The sequence below is a fragment of the Hyla sarda genome, chromosome 3 (genome assembly GCF_029499605.1).
Source record: "Hyla sarda isolate aHylSar1 chromosome 3, aHylSar1.hap1, whole genome shotgun sequence".
Classification (NCBI taxonomy): Eukaryota; Metazoa; Chordata; class Amphibia; order Anura; family Hylidae; genus Hyla; species Hyla sarda.
Window position 1 is genome coordinate 206,440,828 of NC_079191.1, and position 24,766 is coordinate 206,465,593.

The window sequence follows — 24,766 nt, forward strand, 5'->3', positions numbered from 1 at the left end:
CCGCTTATTTCATATTGTAAGGATTCCTCCTTGGGGATTAGCTCTGGGATCGTCCTGGACCACGCCACAGGATGCATTTCTTCTCAATAAACCAGCAAACAAACACTTATAATGCAGATCTGGCACCTTGCCAGTTTTATTAGACAGGTTGCAGGGAAAGAAATAAACAAAAAGCAGGAACAAAACAAAATCCTAGACCGTCTGGTCACTGACTAAACAGATCAGCTTGTCCTGACTAACAACCGCTGAGCTTCCCTCATCTGGTTAAACATATGTCCCCTGCAACCTTCTATTCACACTTCATGTCACTCTCTTTGAGCCCCTCATAGCTCGGGCTGTGTACTCCTCAGCAGGCTCTGTCTCTTCCCTACAGCCCACATGCTGTCTCCTAGGAAGAGCCCCAACTATTCTGTTTCTTTTCCTTTTAAACACACACTTTCCCTTCCTGATACCTCATTAATCAGGCCACAGGTGGAGCATTCTGCAGAGATAGCAAGGGAAATGCACCCTTTCCTTGCCACACTGCCACATACCCCCCCCCTCTGCTCAGACCACCGGGAAGGAGCACTTGTATTCAAAAGGCAGAGTCCAACTGCCTTTCCTTTTCCTTGAACAACTACGTCCAACAGATTTTGAGGCACTTGGCTTCCTTCATCAGTAGATTTTATCTGCACCACTTCAATGGTGCACCCTTCTTTCATTCGCACTTTCATCAGCCACCTAGCACAAGACTTTTGGTCACCTTTGACAAATTCCTTGTAAAAAGCTCCATTCATGTCACACCTTTCCAACACCAGGTTCTTCATCTTGGTCTGTGCAGTGCTCTGGACACTAGGTGCGGACAAGGCAGATGCTCTAGGCCATTGTCTTCTTCTGTCACTGGTATGACCATTGCACGAACTTTGCTGGTGGCCAACCGAGCCTGTATCACCCATTTGCAGGTCTTCTAAGTCATCCTCCACAATTTCAGGAGGCTTCCCTTTAATGCACCTGTCCATCTTCTCCTTGAGACGGACTCTTCTCCAAATTCTACTTCTGCAGACTTTCTTCCAGTGTTTTCTGATCCAGTGCCTCTCAGGGTTTCCACCACGACCCAGTCTTCTATCACAGTGACTTCTTTTTAAGGACTCTGCTTTCTTATTAGCCCTTTCTTTAGGGACACCGACTTTCACAGGCTCATTTTTAGGCTGAGAACTCTTGGCTCCTTTAGCCAGTTTTTCACCTGCACCTTCAGATGTGTCACTGACTTTACTTGCAGCTTCTGCAGTTATCTCTGGTTTAACTTCTACCTCAGAGAACTTCTCTGCCTCAGAATTTTCACCATGCAATGTCAATATCTCTGCAGCTTCAGAGGACTTCCCATATGGTTTCACCTCAGTCTCAGCTTCTACTGTTTCTTGCGTCCATTGTTCAGACTCCGCCTTTTTTAGAGAAAGCATCCCTGTCTCCAGTAGCTTTTGCCCCACAAGCAGTTTTTCTTCTTTTACACGGATGGCTGTGGCTTTGGCCTCAGTTTCCATCTGAGACACTTTTAACCTCTCGTTAGCCAGTTCTGCTATAACTTGGTCACGGCTTTCTTTTAGGACCTTCATGTCCCCTTCCAGCTTTAAATATTTCTGCTGCTCACTCTTGAGCTTAGCAGAGTTCTTCTCACTTTCCAGCAATTCTGTCAAGTTTTTGACAGTATCCTCCAGGGACAGCAGTTGTTCTCTCATCTGCTCATTGTCTTTATTCAGTTGCGCCATCTTGGACACTTTCTGCTCATAGACTTTTAGCTGAGCCTCTTGTTCAGAGAGCTGAGTACCCAGTGAATCCAAGGCAGCTGCGCGAGACTTAATATGCGTTTCGTTCTGCGCCTCCAGGCTCTGCACCTTATGAGCCATTACCACTTTCTCCTTCTCCAGCTCTTCCAGGGCTACCAACCTAGCCTTGTGATCACTTTGTAGAGCCAGATATGCCCCACAAAGAACATTCACTTCTTCATCCTTGAATGAGATCTGCTTGGCCAGAATCTCCAATTCTCTCTCCTTCCTGGTCATAAGACCCTGGGAGCGGGACAGTTCCTCCTGCAGAGCCGCACACTCACTTTTGTGAAGCTCCATATCTTTCTGCAGCTGAAGCGTCGCTTCCTGCTCTTTATTCAAGTCTGCAAGCGTTTTTTCTTTCTCCTCTGTCAGGTGATGAACTACTTCTTCCTTTTGAGACAATTTAGCAGAAACCATCTGTAAGGTTTCTTCAAGGTTCTGGATCTGCTCCCTTTTTTTACCAAGACCAGCGCGTTTTTTCCGAGATCTCTTACTTACAGCGGTCTCCTTACTCTCGCTGCTGGACCTTGTGACATTCTCTTGTCCTCTGACAGTCACCTGTGCTTGGCCTGTCTCTTCCTTCAAGCAAACTCGTTCAGACTCCTTTCCACCTTTAGGAGTAGTCTCCCCCTTTTCAAGGGTCTTGGCCACTTGAGCTTCAGGGTAGTTCCTGGACAGTCTCTCTGGACTGTCTCTCTGCTCACTGGCAGACTTCTCTTTCACTTCAACACTGTCTCTCTGCTGCCCAGCAGAAAGGTCTAGGGCTCCTGGGTCTGCAACAACATCTGGTCCAGTGGTTCGACCTTCCTGGTCACGATCCATCTCTGGTCCAGACATCACATCTCCTTCACTCAGGACTCTGTCTGTGACAGTAAGCGCAGCACCCAGCTCCACATGTACTCTCTTCAGTACTTCTGCATTATCCACAGACATCTCTGTAGCTTCTTTTCCAGTCACCTCTTCCAGATGACCGCACAACTCTAGCCCCACCTTGGGCTCATCTTCAGATGGCGGATGGAACCCATGTTCCTGTACCTGATCCGTTTCTGGTTTCACTGAAGATTCTGTTTCAGTCAGAGGCACACTTGTCACTTGAGTCACTGGATCCTCTTGGACTTGACTCAGGGTCTGGTCTTCAGCTCCCCCAGCAGTCTGGCAGACCCCTATCTGACCTACATCTAGTGACTGCTGACACTCCCCGTCCTCAGCCTCTGCTGAGTAACTCTCCTCTAGTGTGTGATGCAAGTCAAGTGTTGTGGGCCTATCAGGTGTACCTGCTCTAGTTATCCGACAGTCTTCCCATAATTGCTGAAAAAATTGAAAATCCGTCCCCAGTACTACATCATACTCCAAGGAGGGCTCTATTGCAACCTTGTGACCTATAGTACCATAGGGAGTAGAAATACAGACATTAACCGTTTTATAACCCCAAATACCGGCCTGCATAGACCTTATAGCGGGGTCTGGCTTTCTCCTGCTGGTCTTTACCAGACTTATTACACATCTAGGGTCTAACAAAACCATCATCTTTTTACCTTCTATTTCCAGCTCACACAGGTTTTCTTTTGTCCTGTCAGAGGTGGCAGCAGTTCTCTTTACATCTGAACACATTAACATAAGTTTTTCAACAAAAACATTATCAGATTGCACATGTTCAAAATTTACAGGACAGTTCATAGCACTAGGACCTAACTCAGGCAAAGTGTGTTTTGTTACATTTTCTCCCAGTCCTGCATTCAACATTTTCTGTTCACCAGATTTTTTCAATCCGATCTGCACAGTGTGAACAGTCCCATCAGTCTTCATGAGGGGTTCCCCACCCTCACATGATTTTGCAACTGGACATAGGTTGGTACCACCTTGAACACTGTTCACACAGTCAACTAGGGAAACACCACCCTCCGACTCAGCATTTTTATGCACAGTCCCATCATTTTTATGCACAGTCTCATAGTCACTAAACATGGCCCCCATAACCCCTGGAACAGTCTTACCAGAATCTCTTGCCGTCCAGTCAGTTAAGGGCTGGTGCTGGACACCTCTCACCAGCTTCTCTGCTGCAGAACATCGCTCCACTTGCTCTTTAAGTAGCTCTGCAACTTTAAACCCAGCATCACTGTTAGGCTGCAGTGCACACTGTAGTCTTGCAGCTTGGCTTACTCCCACTTTAGTCAGGATCTCTGTCTTGACTTTCTCATAGTCCCGTAAGATCTTTGGATCCAGTTCACAATTAACTTTTTGGGCATCTCCTCCAATGAATCCAAACACCAAGTTTCCCCAGTGTGTCTTAGGCCATGCCTCATGTGTAGCAATCCTTTCAAACTCTGCAAAGCTTGCTTCCTCTTGCGCTGCAGCAGTCTGCAACAAAGCACTTATCAGGACATCCATCTTGCAACACTTCAAACCTTGCAAACACAGTACAGTCCTCTGCCGAAATGTCAGCCGCTTGCCAACAAAATTTTTCCGTTGCCCCTAGCAACGCCTTTATACACAGTCTCAAAACGTAATCTGCACTCTGCAGGTGGCCCGTCCACCTGTCTCCTTACTTGAGCAAGAGTGCCCACTCGCTTGATGCGATCTGTTGCCTCTAGCAACAGCTTCACCACAGGCGCAGTCCTGCTCTTGTACTCAACAGCTGGGCTCGTCCCACTGTCTCCTCTCTGAAAAAGAGTACACCCTTGCAACATGCACAGTAGTTTTCTCTTGGCAACATCGTCACTGCAACTCGACCACTGGTTGCTCCTAGCAACGTGTTTGCCCGCATCCGACACCAATTGTAAGGATTCCTCCTTGGGGATTAGCTCTGGGATCGTCCTGGACCACGCCACAGGATGCGTTTCTTCTCAATAAACCAGCAAACAAACACTTATAATGCAGATCTGGCACCTTGCCAGTTTTATTAGACAGGTTGCAGGGAAAGAAATAAACAAAAAGCAGGAACAAAACAAAATCCTAGACCGTCTGGTCACTGACTAAACAGATCAGCTTGTCCTGACTAACAACCGCTGAGCTTCCCTCATCTGGTTAAACATGTCCCCTGCAACCTTCTATTCACACTTCATGTCACTCTCTTTGAGCCCCTCATAGCTCGGGCTGTGTACTCCTCAGCAGGCTCTGTCTCTTCCCTACAGCCCACATGCTGTCTCCTAGGAAGAGCCCCAACTATTCTGTTTCTTTTCCTTTTAAACACACACTTTCCCTTCCTGATACCTCATTAATCAGGCCACAGGTGGAGCATTCTGCAGAGATAGCAAGGGAAATGCACCCTTTCCTTGCCACACTGCCACAATATAGAAAGAATAAATCACTAGGAGATATACTACAAAAAAGTAGAACGATGCCTCCTAAGAAAGAGACACAGTGGCTAGAACAATTGACACCAAAGGGGAACTACGCTTGTAGAACATGCAATTTTTGTAAGTATAATGCTGAGTTGAAAATGATGCGCATGGGACCCATAACACATACTGTTACTGATCTAATAACCTGTCGAACAAAATATGTAGTCTGTCATGTTTTGCCCCTGTGGCTACCACTATATTGGGAAAACGATTCGCCAGCTCTGTGCTAGAATAAGGGAACATACAGGGGTGTGGAAATAAAAAAAAAAACTACTTGTCCAAGGGACTAAAACAGAACAAAATCTACTTGTCCCTCAAGAAAATCCACTTGTCCTGGTGGATGAAATAACTTCAACCAAAATAGTACGATCCCCTCCACTAGACCACCAGGGATGGATATAAGATCCTTTAGACACTGCTGACAGCGATGATCTAATGGTTTAATAGGTGATCGCAGTATGCCAGGATATTAGTGGCGGAGAGCTGTAGATCCTTTTACACCCCAGACAAGCCCAGAAAAGTCTAGATGTAACTTTTTGATCACCATAAAAAATGTCTCATATGAAGTGACCAAAAATGAGCAATTCTGGACTATTTTTTTACATTTACACCGTTCACCGTACGGTTTAATTAACATAATATTTTAATAGTCTGGACATTTCCACATGCAGCGATACCACTTATGTTTATTTTTGTACATTATTTTTATTTAAAGAAAATTGGAAACTTTTATTAGGAAAGGGGCTTATTTACATATATACGCACTTTAAAAAAATCTTTTAATCACTATTTTTCAGTCTCAATAGGGACTTATGTGTTACTGGGGGGGGGGGGGTGGGTGAGGGGGGGGGGGGCATCTGCTTCTCCAGTTTATGTGCTGCATTTTGTGTCAGAAAATGCTGGAAGTTGCATTTAGTTACTAGATAACTACAACTCCCAGCATGCCCTGATACAGTCTATGGATGTGCGGGTGTTGCAGCATGTTGCACTGTATAGTACAGTTAAGGTTATTGTGTAACATGCTGGGAGTTGTAGTTTTGGTTCGGGCGTGTTTGTGTGCATCCGTGGGACTCTTGGTTGGTGGGTGAGTATGAAGGGGGGGATTCTGGGGGTGTAATTTAGTGCGGGTGCCACTAAAAATAAATAAAATTAGATGGTACAACTGCCCTAATGCCCGACGTGACAGTCCGCTCCTATACAAAACATTTATGCATACACATATCATACATGCACCAGCCACTGCCCCATATCATACATACACACACACACTCCCGCCACTGCCCCCCCCCTCCACATCATACATTACATACACACATACTCTCACACCCTACATATACACCATACATATACACACATCATACATATACACACATCATACATACACCCACCGCTGCCCCCCCCACATCATACATTACATACACATCACACTTAGACATCATACACACATCATACATTACATACACATCACACATGGACATCATACACGCATCACACACACATCACACATTACATACACATCACACATGGACATCATGCACACATCATACATTACATACACATCACACATGGACATCATACACACATCATACATTACATACACATCACACATGGACATCATACACACATCATACATTACATACACATCACACATTACATACACATCACACATGGACATCATACACACATCATACATTACATACACATCACACATTACATACACATCACACATGGACATCATGCACACATCACACATACACTCACACCATACATATACACCATACATATACACACATCATACATCACATACACATCACACTTAGACATCATACACACATCATACATTACATACACATCACACATGCACACCATACACACATCACACACATCACACATTACATACACATCACACATGGACATCATACACACATCACACACACATCACACATTACATACACATCACACATGGACATCATACACACATCATACATTACATACACATCACACACAGACAGACATCATACACACATCACACATTACATACACATCACACATAGACATCATACACACATACACTCACACCATACATATACACTATACATATGCACACATCATACATACACCTGCCACTGCCCACCCCACATCATACATCACATACACACACATCACACTTAGACATCATACATTACATACATATCACACTTAGACATCATACACACATTATACATTACATACACATCCCACAGACATCATACACACATTATACATTACATACACATCACACAGACAGACATCATACACACATTATACATTACATACACATCACACTTAGACATCATACACACATTATACATTACATACACATCACACAGACATCATACACATATCATACATTACATACACATCACACAGACAGACATCATACACACATCACACATACACTCACACCATACATATCCACCAGTGTTTCCCAACCAGGGTGCCTCCATCTTTTGCAAAACTACAACTCCCAGCATGCCCAGGAGGCATGGAGGCACCCTGGTTGGGAAACACTGATATACACCATACATATGCACTCATCATACATACACCTGCCGCTGCCCCCCCATCATACATTACATATACTCACACCATACATATACAACCTCCCTTCCTGCCGCCGTCTGCATTCTCGGTCTCCTCACCTGAGCCGCCATGAGTGGACATCAGAGCTGTAGTCCCGGCCGGTGTGAGGTGAGATTTCCGTCCTCCCCCTCCCCCCCCCCCCTGCTCTGTGTTTTCCCCGTGCAAACTAGCAACCTCCCCGTGGTGGATTAGGTCTTTGGGAGACAGATCAGGGGGAGGGATAGAGCTGTGTGCGGGGGATGGGGCTGTGCACGGAGCTGTCAACATCCTCTCTCTCACCCTGCTGTGTCTTCTGAGCTGCGTCCATCCTCCGGGAGGGGAGATAAGGGGGCTCTGCAGTCAGCTGGAGGCCGCCGCCCCCTCCATACACTCTGAGCTCCGGTGTGAGGTGTAGACTTCCATCGGCTCCTGCCCCTCACACCGACATTAAAGAAAAATAAGGGGGACGTCTGTCTGTCCCTGCCCGATACAGGGCTAAATCTGTGAACAATTCACCTGCCCGGCGCCTAAAACTACTTGTCCCGGGCGTCGGGCGATAGAATTTCCACATCCCTGACATATGTATTCGCTTCGCACACTTAAAGGAGCTCCTCGTTTTATATCCCATATGGTGGAAGTTCACGGAGGGAAGTCTGATGTATTAACTTTCTCCGGCGTGGAGAGGGTTAAACCCAGACCTGGGATAGATACAGATCGCTTACTGTTGCAGCGAGAAACTCACTGGATAATTCGTACATCAGCAACAGGCCCTATAGGCCTGAATGATAAGATAGATTATGCACCTTGTTTTTAATGTACCTTGTTTTTAATGCACTCTTTCCCTCATCCCTTCCTTTGATAATTATTATATGCTGGTTTCTTATGACTTAGACATAGAAAAGGCGTTATAGGGCTGGATTAAAAGTCAACGCCTTGAAGTCTTACGTCAAGACAGATGGGAGGTTCTAAGTGATTGAACCTGAGTACCCACCTGTATAAGAAGCAGCACAGTGTTCCTAACAATCATGGCCAGAAGAAGCTCGACTACCGAGTGAAACAGATTCTGTCGCCTGACAGTGAATACCCCCCTCCATGTGATCCTCTCTCCCCTTTCGCACAAAGTTTTGTATGTGAGTATTTAATAAAGAAGCAACCCTGAAAAAAGAAGCCTTGGTGAGTCTGCCGACTTTTTTCACCTTCTCCTTGCACATGTTCAATCTAGCATGCCTGTTCATCCATGCTGAAATCCCTGCAAGTTCTGAGCTTGTTTGCAAGCGTAAACTGCAATAAATTTTGTGAGCGGGGAACGCCGTGCCCCATTTGCGATTCCACACCCAGTCATCTAGAGCTGATTAATATCCCCCATATGTATTCAGTAGTATTAGCAATACTGCACTGCCCCTGTGTGTCTAGGAGGGGATTTACAAAATAGTGGGGGTCAAATACCAAAATCCCTTGATAGGTTTACAGTAAATTCAATATACGGTATAATGGTACATTGAAAGGGGTACTCCAATGTACCCTTTTCAAACACACTGGTGCCAGAAAGTTAAACAGATTTGATAATTATTTATATATAAAAATATTATCAGCTGCTGTATGCTTCAAAGGAAGTTGCGTAAATATTTTCAGTTTGACCAGTGTTCTCTGCTGCCACCTATGTCTGTGTCAGGAACTGTCTGGAGCAGGAGAGGATTGCTATGGGGATTTGCTCCTACTCTGGTCAGTTCCTGACACAGACAGAGGTGTCTGCAGAGAGTACTGGGGTCAGACAGAAAATAACAACTCAACTTCCTTTGTAGCATACAGCAGCTGATAAATATTGGAAGGATTACGATTTTTTTAATAGAATTTATTGATAAATCTGTTTAACTTTCTGGAACTAGTTTATGTGAAAAAAGTGTTTTCTACTGGAGTGCCCCTTTAATACAGCTGACCAACTGGGAAAATTTTAGTTTTACTCTCACATTTGACAGAGACCCATTCACTAATATTTTATTATAGGTAATAAAGCTGTTAGTTTTTATATGGACCTGTTAGTCATTCTGGGTCACTAGCAACTTCTCCCGTTCTTCTTCAGTATATAAATTATAAGTGTACTGTGAATATGTTTTCCCCTGAAAAGTCATTAATACGTTCTATATTTCCATTTACAAATTGCAGAAAACATTAGTTTGACACCAGACCTGCAAGAACCAAGAGGGAATCTGGAACCAATGAACCTATTACAAGATGATTCAGGATGTGATATTTCTAATGAAGATGGGGTGGATGCATTGACAGCATCTCAGAGTTCTAACAACTGTGACCAAACGTGCAGAAATCTGTCACATTCCTCAACTCCCTTAAATCATCTTCCAATTATAAAAAGCTTTTCATTTGGTGAGGAACAGCTGTCTAGCCAGATACACTTTCTTAATCATCTTCTTGGTCTTGGAAAACTGACAGCAGCACAAAGCTATGTAACAGATTTCACAAAGTTTGGGAATGACTGCACTGTGGTAACCGATTCAGTGTCTGGATTATTGAATGGCTTAGTTAGCTTTTATAAAACTCCTAAACCATCTGTTTTAAGAGTTCAAACGGAAGCCTTCAAAACTATAACAAATCTCCTAACTAACTCACATTTGCCCAAAAATATTCTCCAAGAGTGCTTGAAGAGTTTAGAAGATTTTGAAAGGCAACTAATCCAGAGCGTTTTAACAAATGAAAGCATAAACAGGGTAAGTGATTCTATTAATACTGTTTGGACTGATCAATGATTAAACAATCAAAAATTGATTGAAGGGAACCTGTCAATTATTTCATGCTGCCTGAACCATGGGCAGCAAAAATCTATTTCATGAAGTCAAGGAGAATGGCTCTTCCCCAGCTAAGCCAAAGCTCAGCCAAGACGAGAGTGCATGAGTTTGTGGGTGGGAAGAAAAAGTGTCAGCTGAATGCTTTAACCCCTTAAGGACCAATACAAATAAACCTGTACGCCCCTGAAAGGCCAGGCCTGTTTTTTCACATCGGGGATGTCTGTCTTTACTAGAGAATAACTCAGATAATTCTGACATTGTTTTTTCGTCACAAGTTGTCCTTCATGTACATAGTAAAAGTAAGCCGATATAATTTGTAAATTACGATTTTTTGCTATTTTAACACTAATAGGTTGCATATATTTATACTTCCTGACCAAATAGTTTATGAAACTTATACTTTCAGATGTCTACTTTATTTTGACAGCATTTTTTTGTTTTTAATTAAAAATTTTAATTAATTAGAAGCCTAACAATTTAACTGGAAATTTAGAAAATTTGAAAAGTACATCTTTTTTTTATGTGCTATGCAAGGTTTGCAGAAATTTGAAGGTGGTAGAACATAGGAAGACCCCCCAAATTACCCCATTTTAAAAACTAGACCCCTCAAGGTATTCGCTAGGGGGTACAGTGAGTATTTTAACACTATAGTTTTTTGGCAGGAATTATTACAAAGTCAGTGTTAAAAATTCGAAATTTGCAATTTTTCACAAATGCATAATTTGTGGGGCATATTTTTTGTACATCACTTCTGATATTGCTAGAAATGCACCCTATATTTTATTAATCTGCTCGGCTCGTGTTTGGAAATACCCCCGCTTAGGCCATATTTGGTTCCTTGGCCGCGTAGTAGGACCCCAAAAGAGAGGAGCCCCCTTTGGCTTTCAGGGCATCATTATATGAATAGTCCCTATTCATACTGCGTTTCTGCAGTATAGGTGTCCGTTGTCATGTCAAAAAAGGGATGCCAATGTATATTGTACCGTCTCATTCAGAATTGAATGGAGCCGCTACAGTATACGTCAACATCACTCTTTTTGACATGATGCTGACGGATACCTCTAACACTGCGGAAACACAGTATGAACGGGACACAGTGTAGGGTCACAGAGCGCATCCGCAGCATATTTCCCACCGCGGATGCCCCCCAGCAGTCACAAGGGCGAGATCACTGCTGTGGCTGGGTAGCTCAGTGTGTCCGCTCATGACTTCCGGCGGGAAATCCAACATTATTAGTGGACACGCAAAGCTACCCAGCCGCAGCAGGGAGCTCATTATTGTGACTGTTGGCGGGCATCCGCAGCACGCAATATGCTGCGGATGTGCGCCGTGTGATCCTACACATATATTTTTATTTTTCATTATATTTATTTAATAAATGTATTTTTATTTAATTTTTTTAAACCTTTTTTTTTACACCTTTTTTTTAGACTTATTGTTGTTACACTTTTTTATTTATTTTATTTATTTTTTAACATTTTTTTATGCTTTGGAATACTTAGTATTCCAAAGCATTGCAGATATATGCTGCCTGCTAGTTTTACACTAGCAGGCAGCATATGAGGACGTGCCTCTGGCACGTCCTCACAGGCAATAACCGGGGCAGACCTGGGGGTCCTAGTAAAGACCCCCGGCTGCCCAGGTAAGCAGCAGCACCCCACGATAATTGTGGGGTGCTACAGGAGAGAGACAGAGGGAGCCCCCTCCCTCTGTCAAAACTCCTTACAGCTCACGGTCACTTCCGACCGCGGCTGTAAGGGTTAAACTGCCGAGACCGAAGTTTTCTTCTGTCCCGGCAGTAACGCAGGTCCCCACCCGCTGGGGATTACACACAGCACCCCGCGATCGCCCTGCGGGGTGCTGCAGGGGTGACAGAGGGAGCTACCTCCCTCTGTCATAACACTTACAGCCCGCGGTCACTTCCAACCGCGGCTGTAAGGGTTAAACTGCCGGGACCGAAGTCTACTTCGGTTCCGGCAGTGCTACAGGGTCCCGGCTGTGTGTTACAGCCGAGTCCCTACCGCGATCTCGTGGGTGCACTGGGCAGCACCCACAAGAAGCATGGACGAGTATAGACGTCCATGTGCCGGAACGGCCGCCAAACAGGACGTCTATACTCGTCCGTGGTCGTTATCGGATATCCCTTATCCAATCTCGCTGCTGCACCCGGCATTCTTTTAGAGCATCGGGTGCAGCTTTGGAGCCTTGTGACCACATGGCCACGCCACCTCAATGCAAGTCTATGGGAGGGGGCGTGAATACCATCATGCCCCTCCCATAGACTTGCATTGAGGGGACGTGGCCATGACGTCACGAACGGGGTGGGACCGTGATGTCACAAGCCTCCACCCTGCTTCGCCAGTCATCTGGCACGGAGCGAAGTTTGCTCTGTGCACAGGATGTCTGGAGTGCCGCATCAGAGATCGCGGGGGTCCCCAGCGGCGGGACCCCCACAATCAGACATCTTATCCCCTACCCTTTGGATAGGGGATAAGAGGTCTAAGGGTGAAGTACCCCTTTTAAAGTGTGTGTCTTAAATTAACCCTTATAGACAATCCACTTTCAGTTCTAACTATTCTCTTAATTTTATATACAGTAAACAATAAGTTCATGTATGGAAATATTTACAGTATACTACTAAATCCTCCCAGAGCCTGTCAGAACCATAATGAATGTCTTACAAAACATCTCCCTGCAGTTATTGAAGGGTTGTCCCATGATTAAAAGTTATTTCCTATCCTTAGTATAGGGGATAACTATTTGATCCGCAGGGGGTCCAAATGCCGAAGACTGGGAACCCAAGTCTCCCATGAGAATGGAGCAGCAGTCACGAGTGCACATCACCTCTTCATTCATGGTTTATAGGAGCTATCAGAGAGTTCAGCCCTCAATTACCTCTGGCGGCTCCCACAGAGAATAATTGGAGTGACAGTGCACATGCGTGACAGCCACTCTCACTGCTCCAATACTGTGGTCATAATTGGTCTGAAACGAGAAAAATACCAAAATATTTTGTGTGTTGGACAAACAAATACAGAATTCAATATGTTTTTTTAGATATTTCTCCTTCTGATCTTTTTAGACCCTACAGAGTTATCTGGTGCAGGGAAACACATGGATTATTGTGCCCCTTATTACCTATTTCAATTTTAGTCTATCTCAGTTTTTTCCACAGTCCTTTCTATTTGTTGATAGGAAAGAGGGTTCAAAAATAACCATGACTGCAAGTGCACAGTTTAAAAAATCCTTACACCTAAGGGAGATTCTCTTTGTTGGATATCATGGCTCCATCATGGCACTTTTGCAAACCTTCATTTCAGATTATCGGTTCTTGGGGCTTAGATGCAGCCTGCGTCTGGTCAAAGAGTTGCCAGGATTTAAATAGTCATGACAGCAGTATTTATTGTAACTGTGTAGGGTTGCAACACTGAGTGGTTCTTAATAATCACAATGAACAAATCAATACCTCGATGCCAAGCCACTTAAAAGATAAATGAAAGATTTATTGTAGTATAAAAGTATAAGATTGTAAAAGTATAAGAGATAAGGTAAAGGTTTACAAAATAAAGTATGGAATAACAGCTTACTTAGCTTGGCTCCAATACCAGAAGAGCAATGGGAAGAATAATTCATAAAAAAAACTGAACTCATGCCAGGGGGGAGATGGAGTGCAGTCATTGACTTCTTATAGTTAAAAAAAACAATTATGTGTTTCAGCAACAAGGATTGTCTCTATCAAATCTCCTTCACTACTACAACTATGATAAGAACTGTTTACATATTAATACCCAAACAAGCTGAATGTAGACTAAACTGCAATAGTTGCCTGACTACTTGACCTTGCAGAATGTACAGTATGTCAAACTGCGCATTATTAACACACATATATATATATATATATATATATATATATATATATATATATATACACACACACACAGTGGGGATCAAAAGTTTGGGCACCCCAAGTAAAAATTTGTATTACTGTGCATAAAGAAGCCAAGGAAAGATGGAAAAATCTCCAAAAGGCATCACATTACAGATTAGACATTCTTATAATATGTCATCAAAGGTTAGATTTTATTTCCATCATTCACACTTTCAAAATAACAGAAAACAAAAAAAATGTTGTCTGCAAAAGTTCGGGCACTCTGCAGAATTTATAGCATGTACTGCCCTTTTGCAATGCTGAGACCTGCCAGTGTCATGGATTGTTCTCAATCATCATCTGGGAAGACCAGGTGATGTCAGTCTCAAAGGTTTTAAATTCCCAGACTCATCTGACCTTGCCCCCACAATCAGCATCATGTGTTCTTCTAAGCAGTTGTCTAGAAATCTGAAACTGAAAATTGTTGACACTCACAAAGCTGGAGAAGGCTATAAGAATATAGCAAAATCAGGAATAGTGGAAATTAAAGCAAGATCTGGAAGACCAAGAAAAATATCAAATAGAACAGCCAACAGGATTGTGAGAAAAACAATTCAAAACCCACGTTTGACTGCACAATCCTTCCAGAAAGATCTGGCAGACACTGGAGTTGTGGTACACTATTCCACTATAAAGAGATACTTTAACAAATATGGTCTTCATGGAAGAGTCATCAGAAGAAAACCTCTTCTACGTCCTCACCACAAAAATCAGCGTTTGCAAATGAACATATAGACAAGCCTGATGCATTTTGGAAACAAGTTCTGTGGACCGATCAGGTTTGGAGAAGAAGGGGAACAGAATTTAATCAAAAGAACCTCTGTCCAACTGTTAAGCATGGGAGTGTATTGTATTGCAGCCAGTGGCACAGGGAACATCTCACAAGTAGAAGGAAAAATGGATTCAATAAAATTTCAGCAAATTTTGGATGCTAACTTGATGCCATTTGTGAAAAAGCTGAAGTGAAAGAGAGGATGGCTTCTACAAATGGATAATGATCCTAAACACACCTCAAAATCCACAGGGGATTACATCAAGAGGTGTAAACTAAAGGTTTTGCCATGGCCTTCACAATCTCCTGACCTCAACATAATTGAAAATATATGGATAGACCTTAAAAGAGCAGTGCATGACAGACAGCCCAGAAATCTCAAAGAACTGGAAGACTTTTTTAAGGAAGAATGGGCAAAGATACCTCAAGCAAGAATTGAAAGACTTTTGGCTGGCTACAAAAAGCGTCTACAAGCTGTGATACTTGCCAAAGGAGGCAGTACAAGATATTAACTCTGCAGGGTGCCCAAACTTTTGCAGACAACATTTTTTTTTGTTTTCTGTTAATTTGAAAGTGTAAATGATGGAAATAAAATCTAACTTTTCTTGACATATTATAAGAATGTCTAATCTGTAATGTGATGCCTTTTGGAGATTTTTCCATCTTTCCTTGGCTTCTTTATGCACATTAACGGTACGTTCACACGCGCAGATTTACAGCGTATTTTACGCTGCAAATCCGCCGGTGAAGGCCTGCTCTATGCTGGCTTTACATGTGCCTGCTCGTAGCGGCAATACGCCGCTACCAGCAGACACCCTGCGATGTGCAAGTCGCAGTACACTCGCACATCGCGAGAGCTCTCTGCCTAGCTCAGAGCAGGGAGAGCGGCCGTGATGTGCGAGTACGCCGCGCACATCGCTGCACTGTCTCTGCTGGTAGCGGCGTATTGCCGCTACCAGCAGGCACATGTAAAGCCAGCATAGAGCGGGGCCTTCACCAGCGGATCATCAGCTACATACGCTGCGAAAATCCGCACGTGTGAACGTACCCTAATACAAATTTTTACCTGGGGTGCCCAAACTTTTGATCGCCACTGTACCTGCTCACAGCCCCATGCTTTTTCGGATTTCCGGAACAACTGCTTGATAACCATACCATAAACATGAGACCTTTTGGCTGTATTACACTTAAAGTATGTGAAGTGCTTTCTCTACTCCTCCCTTCTCTCTTAACTCTCTCTTCCTCATCCCCTACCTTACCTCCTGTCAGGTTACTACACGAATATTGCGAGCTCCACGAGTAAAATTTACCTTTTACTTACCTCTCTACCTTCAGAGCTCCTTCATTGAGTTTGCTAATCTTTTGAATTATTTCTTGTATTTTTTTTTTTTCAGCTAAATATAGCTGCTTGCAACTTATTTTCATGTCTGATACACATACGTTTGGCTCCGCGAGCAAATTTACAGCTTATTTTTTTATTTGAAAATAAAGAATTGTTAAAAAAATTAAAATAATAATAAATGTAGGTATAACATATGGACATGAACACCTATTCAATAAATACAATCGAAACCATATGAAAAACTGGATAAATAGTAAAAAGCCATATAAAACATAGATGCACATACATAGCCATGTTCCATAAAATGTAATAAATACATTACAGATAATGTATATATAATAACTAGAGATTAGCGAATTTTAGAAAAATTTGATTTGTGCGATTTGCCGAATTTTCAGAAAACATTTGCTTCAATCCAAATTAATTTGCTGCGAATCGCTGTTAAAAACTGCTATTTCCAAGCTACAGAGAGCCTCAATAGGGGTGTAGAACACTTTGCCTTGCCATAGCATGCATAGAGAGAGTGCTGGGGTAGGGAAATATTACTGTTATTCAGATTCTTTTGGAAATGTCCTTCATGCCATGAGAATATAATGACAAGAGTTACCTTCGATTCTGGACTTCTTACCTGGCTTTTATGTATAGCAATTATTTATTTAAATTATCTTAACTATATATATATATATATATATATATATATATTTTTTTTTTTTATAGTAAATTTTTATTGAAGTTTTTTATAGAAGTACACACATTGTCAATGCAATAATAGGCAATAAGCAATATAGTGATACAATCAAGATAACAGGGACAAGCCAATGAGCAAGGACAAACAAGTTACACTAAATAGACAGGTATGCTGCAAACAGGCAACGAGGCCACACCCCATCAAAACAAATGTATAACAAGTAAATCAGCAGTCTCAAATACAGTGGAAGTCCAGGTATCTAAGGCAGGTGAGTACGGGGCAGGCCTATGTAGTCCATTAAAAAAAAAAAAGGAACTAAGGCGTTAACAGCGTTAGTGTGTATTCACTCATCAGCGTACACTCATCAGCGTCCGAGAACACGGAAAGGTAAAATGGAAAGGGAGAGTAGGGAGAAAAGGGGAGAGGGAAAGAAACAGCATGGAAAAGGAGAGGGAAAGAGAGAGGGTGAAGGAGAACGTAAGAGGGTGAGGAACCACAAATGGGGTTGAGGAATATACGAACCTCGATTGGAGACGGGCGCCAGTATGCCCCCCAGCAGGGAATTCCGATGTATCATGGCGGGCAACCCGCACAAGAAAGGTAAAGCAGTGAATGTAGATGTGCTCAGTGGTCAGGTGTAAGTTTCTAAAGTCCTCTGATGCTATAAAGGTCGTCCAGGGCTCCCAGATCAGAGGATGTTTCACTATGTGTTGTGTGGAGTCGGCAATGAGCTCCTCCATAAGGTGTATATGAGAAAGTTCTCGCGCCCACGCTGTAAAAGAGGGGGGTGTCGTGGACTTCCAGAGACGTGGAATTACCGACTTGGCTGCTAGTAGCAGGAATCTGATTAACAATGCATTCCATTTGGGGATAGATGGGGGCAGTATAGTAAGTAGGAGTGTAGTTGGGGTGCGGTCAACACGTGTGGAGGTTAGTTTATGAATAACCTCTATGATGCCATCCCAGAATGGAGTCAGTACCGGACAATGTACCCAAATGTGGGACATGGTGCCACCCGTCTCGCCACACCTCCAACAGACATCCATCACGCCTGGGTAAATACGGGATAAAACTGATGGGACCCTGTACCACCTCGTCAAGATCTTATAATTAGTCTCTTGTGTTTTGCAGGATATTGATGTTTTGTGACAGTGGCGGAGCGCAGAATCCCAGTCCCCATTCGAGAATGTGCAGCCCAATTCCCTTTCCCAACCTCCTCGAAATGACAAGGGGTCAGAACTGCTCAAATCCAAGAGAAGAGCATAAATGTGTCGAATCGGGTGGACCGCTCCGGTGGGGGTGCTGCACATCTCAAACCGGGAGAGGGGGCGCTGAAGCCGTAATTTGATCTTACATGTGTTATAGAAATGGGCGTATTGGAAGTGATGGGCGGGCGTAATTTATTAAGTCGTTATTAAGTCGTGAAGCTGTCTCAGGCCAGAACTGTCCAAGAACAAGGAAAAAGAGGTGCATGCTGGGGGAAAGAAAGGGTTACCATAAACCGGAGTCAGGGGGCCATCTGGGGAGAAGAGAGGAGTTTTAGTGAGGAGTGCCTTGCGGGCATGTGTAATACAGCAGGTAACAGGGGGCAGCACTGTTGAGGGATCCATTGGCAGTGCACATTTAGGGAGCCATAGTACCGTTTTAGGATCTATGGGTGAGAATAGTCTTTCAAGGGAGGCCCACTGTTTGGAGACAGGGTCTACCCTGAAATCTAGAACTCTGGTAAGGACCGCCGCTAGATAGTAGTTCTGACAATCCGGGAGACCCAGTCCACCCTCCTGTTTGCGTCTTGAAAGAATGCAACGGGCCACTCTCGGGTTCTTATGTGCCCAGACAAAGCCAGATAAAAGCGACGAGAGCATACCAAAGAATGTCTTTGAGAGACAGACAGGTATGCTTGAGAAAAGATATAATAGTCTGGGGAGAACATTAAATTATCTTAAATATTATTTAAAAAAATTACAAGTCACTTTTCATAAATTATAAAACGTCTTTAACAAAGTCTGCAAACTACAAAGGTTCTCGAAAACTAAAGCGTGAATGAAACGCAATAAAATGTTTTGGATATTTTCACTTTATAAACACAAACCTTACTTAGAGTCAAATCAGCACTTTAATTAAATGATTTAATGGCTATGGACACCTATGATGTTTTGTAAGAATTTCTTCACATTAGTGTCACTTCTACAGCACTCTTCATATCCAAGCTGTTCTACGAATCTCCCACGTTCACACTCCAATCCAGATAGCTGTGTAGCTTTTTATTTATATAAATGTTTATTTATTTATAACCTATTAGAATGTTAAATTATGATTATGAAATTTACATGTCACTTTTCATTAATTATAAAACATCATTAAACAAAGTCTGCAAACTACAAGGCTCTTATAACAGCGATTTAGAGAAGTGCTAAACATTGTTACATGATGTGCAATGGGCTTGGGGCACCCCTTGGAAAAAGAAATTAGTGGGACACCCTTACCGAATAATTAAAAAAAAATATGTTTCTTATGTAGATTACAGTATGGTTTTATACATCCACTCACAAAGGACATATTCACTGATCAGAGTCATTCTCTTTTTTTTTTTTTCTTCCCCATCTGGCCCAGGACCTCATGATAATATGTTCCAGCCAAAACTCTTCAGGGGCGAACCTGCAACACAAACATATTAGTATTAGGTATATTACCTACAAGCCTAGCGGCTAATCAAACTGAATTATGTAACCTACAGAAAATTAGCCCAGAAAAATTATTTAACCAATATCACTTTATTACGGTAATCACAAATCAATAACAACAGGTAGAAAAAAAAACATAAAAATGGGTTTTATGGGTTTTTTTATGGTTTTTTTCTACCTGTTGTTATTGATTTGTGATTAATAAAGTGATGTTGGTTACATAATTTCTGTGGGCTAATTTTCTGTAGGTTACATATTAATATTAGGCTCTGCACTTTTCCAGCATTATCCTCCCTTTTTCCCCACAAATGACTCCAGCCTCCTCCAAACACCATGCCACAAGCCTTCCCACAACGCACAAGGGGGGAAAATGTATCAAAACGTGCAGAAGAAAAGTTGCACAGTTGACCATAGCAACCAATCAGCTTGCTTCTTTCATTTTTAACAAGGCCTCTGCAAAATGAAATAAGCAACCTGATTGGTTGCTATGGGCAACTGGGCCACTTTTCCTTTGCACAGATTTTGATAAATCTCCCCCAATGCCTCCAGCCTCCCCCCCCCCCACAAGCACACACAGTGCCTCCTGCCTTACCCATATACCTTCAGCCTTCCCCACACACAATGCCTCCTGCTTTACCCACACTTACAATGCCTCCAGCCTTACCCCACAGCCTCCAGCCTTACCCCACACAGTGACAGAGGGGTGCACATGGGAGAAAGGGGTGTAGAGGGGTGTACATGGGTGACAGAGGGGCATACAGGGGTGACAGGGGTGTACGGGGTAACCGTGTGGTGTACAGGTGTGAACGAGAGGTGTAGAGGGGTGACAGAGGGGTGTCCTGGGGTTACAGAGAGGTTACGAGGAGTGACAGAGAGGTGTAGAGGAGTGAAAGAAGGGTGGGGGTGCACTACCTGAAGCTGAGTAAGCCTCTGTCAACGCTGCCCCTGCTCCTTCTCTTCATCGATATCATTCTGCAGAGGGACCAGGGAGAATCCAGAGTCCAGAGCTGCTCCACAGGAGAGGGAGGATACATGAGGATTAGAGCTGAAACATCACCTGTCCTGGCACTGCACACAGACTTCCCTTCTGCCTGGCCTGCATGCCTGTGACCCACAGGTGCACAGGCCTGGGCAGGAAAATCTAAAATTTTTGTGCCATGTTTCCCACCAGAGTGTCCTGGCACCCCGGTTGGGAATCAGTGCCTCAGTGTAATGTGTGCTGGACTCTCTGTGCAAGCAGGTGCAGCAGCCAAGGCCAATACAGCCCTGGCTGCTGAGCCCTCTTGCAACAGCGCACCTAAGGTGATCGCCTCACTCGCCTCATGGGAGCTACAGACCTGATAACAGAACATGCAAGTGCAAAAAATACAAACTTTAAAAAAACACTAAAATCTGTGATAAAAGTGCTATAAAAAAAAGGGGTAGTATTATATGTGACAAGGTCATCAAGGGTGGATTTAAATTGTAAAAATTTCTGCAACAGTCTGTTCCATAAACCTGAGTGAGGTTGTTTAACAAGGGGAACGCTGAGATGAATCCCTTAAGGACCAGGGTTTTTTCCGTTTTTTTGCACTTTCATTTTTTCGTCCTTACCTTTAAAAATCATAACCCTTTCAATTTTGCACTTAAAAATCCATATGATGGCTTATTTTTTACGCCACCAATTCTGCTTTGTAATGACATCAGTCATTTTACCCAAAAATCTACAACGAAACGGAAAAAAAAAATCATTGTGCGACAAAATACACAAGAAAAAACACAATTTTGTAACTTTTGGGGGCTTCCGTTTCTACGGAGTACATTTTTCGGTAAAAATGACACCTTCTCTTTATTCCGTAGGTCCATATGATTAAAATGATACACTACTTATATAGGTTTAATGTTGTCGGACTTCTGGAAAAAATTATAACTACATGCAGGAAAATGTTTACCTTTAACCCCTTAAGGACACATGACGTACTGGAACGTCATGTGTCCACTCCCGATCTATAACGCGGGGCCACGGCGTGGCCCCGCGTCATAGCGGGTCGGGCCCGGCCTCTAACAACGGCCGGGACCCGTGGCTAATAGCGCGCGGCATTGATCGCTGTGCCGCGCGCTATTAACCCTTTAGACGCGGCGTTCAAAGTTGAACGCCGCGTCTAAAGTGAAACCGAAAGCATCCCGGCTAGCTCAGTGGGCTGTTCGGGATAGCCGCGGTGAAATCGCGGCATCCCGAACAGCTGACAGGACAGCGGGAGGGCCCCTACCTGCCTCCTCGCTGTCCGATCGCCGAATGACTGCTCAGTGCCTGAGATCCAGGCATGAGCAGTCATCCGGCAGAATCGTTGATCACTGGTTTCTTATGAGAAACCAGTGATCAACATAGAAGATCAGTGTGTGCAGTGTTATAGGTCCCTATGGGACCTATAACACTGCAAAAAAAAAGTGAAAAAAAAAAGTGAATAAACATCATTTAACTCCTCCCCTATTAAAAGTTTGAATCACCCCCCTTTTCCAATAAAAAAAAAAAACACAGTGTAAATAAAAATAAAAATAAACATATGTGGTATCACCGCGTGCGGAAATGTCCGAATTATAAAAATATATCATTAATTAAACCGCTCGGTCAATGGCGTGCGCGCAAAAAAATTCCAAAGTCCAAAATAGTGCATTTTTGGTCACTTTTTATATCATTTAAAAATGAATAAAAAGTGATCAATAAGTCCTATCAATGCAAAAATGGTACCGTTAAAAACTTCAGATCACGGCGCAAAAAATGAGCCCTCATACCGCCCCATACACGGAAAAATAAAAAAGTTATAGGGGTCAGAAGATGACAATTTTAAACGTATTAATTTTCCTGCATGTAGTTATGATTTTTTCCAGAAGTCCGACAAAATCAAACCTATATAAGTAGGGTATCATTTTAATCGTATGGACCTACAGAATACATATCAGGTGTCATTTTTACCGAAAAATGTACTACGTAGAAACGGAAGCCCCCAAAAGTTACAAAACAGCGTTTTTTTTTCAATTTTGTCGCACAATGATTTTTTTTCCCGCTTCACCATAGATTTTTGGGCAAAATGACTGACGTCATTACAAAGTAGAATTGGTGGCGCAAAAAATAAGCCATCATATGGATTTTTAGGTGTAAATTTGAAAGAGTTATGATTTTTTAAAGGCAAGGAGCAAAAAACGAAAATGCAAAAACGGAAAAACCTCCGGTCCTTAAGGGGTTAAAATTGTCATCTTCTAACCCCTATAACTTTTTTTATTTTTCTGTGTATGGGGCGGTATAGGTGCTATTTTTTTGTGCTGTGATCTGAAGTTTTTAGCGGTACCATTTTTGTATTGATCGGACTTTTTGATTTCTTTTTATAAATTTTTTCATGATATAAAAAGTGACCAAAAATACACCATTGACCGTGCAGTTTAATTAATGATATATTTTTATAATTCGGACATTTCCGCACGCAGCGATACCACATATGTTTATTATTTTTATTTACACAGTTTTTTTTTTTTATGGGAAAAGTGGGGTGATTCAAACTTTTATTAGAGAAGGGGTTAACACTGCAGCTATAACACTGCACACACTGATCTTTTACTTTGATAAATGGTTTCTCATAGGAAACCATTGATCAATGATTCTGCCACTTGATTGCTTATGCCTGGATCTCAGGCACTGAGCAGTCATTTGGCAATCGGACAACAGGAGGCAAAGTAAGGGACCCTCCTGCTGTCCTACAGCTGTTCGGGATCCCGAACAGCCTGCTGAGCTGCCAGGGGTAGTTTAGTTTCACTTTAGACGCGGCAATCAACTTTGAACGCCGCGTCTAAAGTGTAAATAGCGCGTGGCACTGCGATCAGTGCTGCGCACTATTAGTCACAGGTCCCGGCCAGTGCTAGGTGCCGGGCCCGACCACGCCGTGGCCCCGCGTTATAGAACTGGAGCAGACTCAGGACGTACCGGTACATCCTTGGTCCTTAACCCCTTAACGACAATGGACGTAAATGTACGTCATGGTGATGTGGTACTTAACGCACCTTGACATACATTTACGCGCCACCATGATCGCGAGCACCGGAGCGGTGTTCGCGTCATGCGGGTCAGGTAATGGCGGCAATGGCGGCATCTGCGGCAGTGCAGTACTTTGAATGGATCATCTGATTGCCCGCAGCACTGCCGCGGCGATCTGATCATCCAGCATGGCGGCCGGAGGTCCCCTCACCTGGCTCCGGCCATCTCCCGGGGTCTTCTGCTCTGGTCTGAGATCGAGCAGACCAGAGCAGAAGATCACTGGTAAGATACTGATCAGTGCTATGTCCTATACATAGCACTGAACAGTTTTAGCATGATTGCTATGAATAGTCCCCTATGACATAAAAACTGTAAAAATAAATTAATAAAAAAGTGAAAAATGTATAATAAAAAAGTAAAAAAAAAATTGAAAAATCCCCTCCCCCAATAAAAAAGTAAAACGTCAGTTTTTCCCATTTCCCCCCAAAAAAGCTTCAAAATTATAATACACATATGTGGTATCACCGCGTGCATTAAATTCTGAACTATTAAAATATATTGTTCATTATCCTGTACGGTGAACGGCGTAAACATAAAAAATTTAAAAAGTCCAAAATTGCTGTTCTTTGTGACATTTTATTCAAAAAAAAATTTATAAAAAATTTATAAAAAGTAAAACCTAAGCAAAAGTAGTACTGATAAAAACTACAGATCATGGCGCAAAAAATTAGCCCTCATATCGCCCCATATACGGAAAAATAAGAAAGTTATAGGTGGTCTAAATAGGGCAATTTCAAA

The 24,766-nt window shown here is 42.9% G+C and overlaps 1 protein-coding gene across 6 annotated transcripts in view; it reads left to right on the plus strand.

The window, feature by feature from the left end:
* Nucleotides 1-24,766, plus strand: part of MEI4 (meiotic double-stranded break formation protein 4) — a 330,746-nt gene that overhangs the window by 122,983 nt on the left and 182,997 nt on the right. For all 6 annotated transcript variants that reach the window (XM_056565916.1, XM_056565918.1, XM_056565919.1 and 3 more), the window contains one exon: nucleotides 9,911-10,470. In XM_056565916.1, the coding sequence (XP_056421891.1) occupies nucleotides 9,911-10,470 (560 nt within the window). The remainder of the gene's footprint in view (nucleotides 1-9,910; nucleotides 10,471-24,766) is intronic.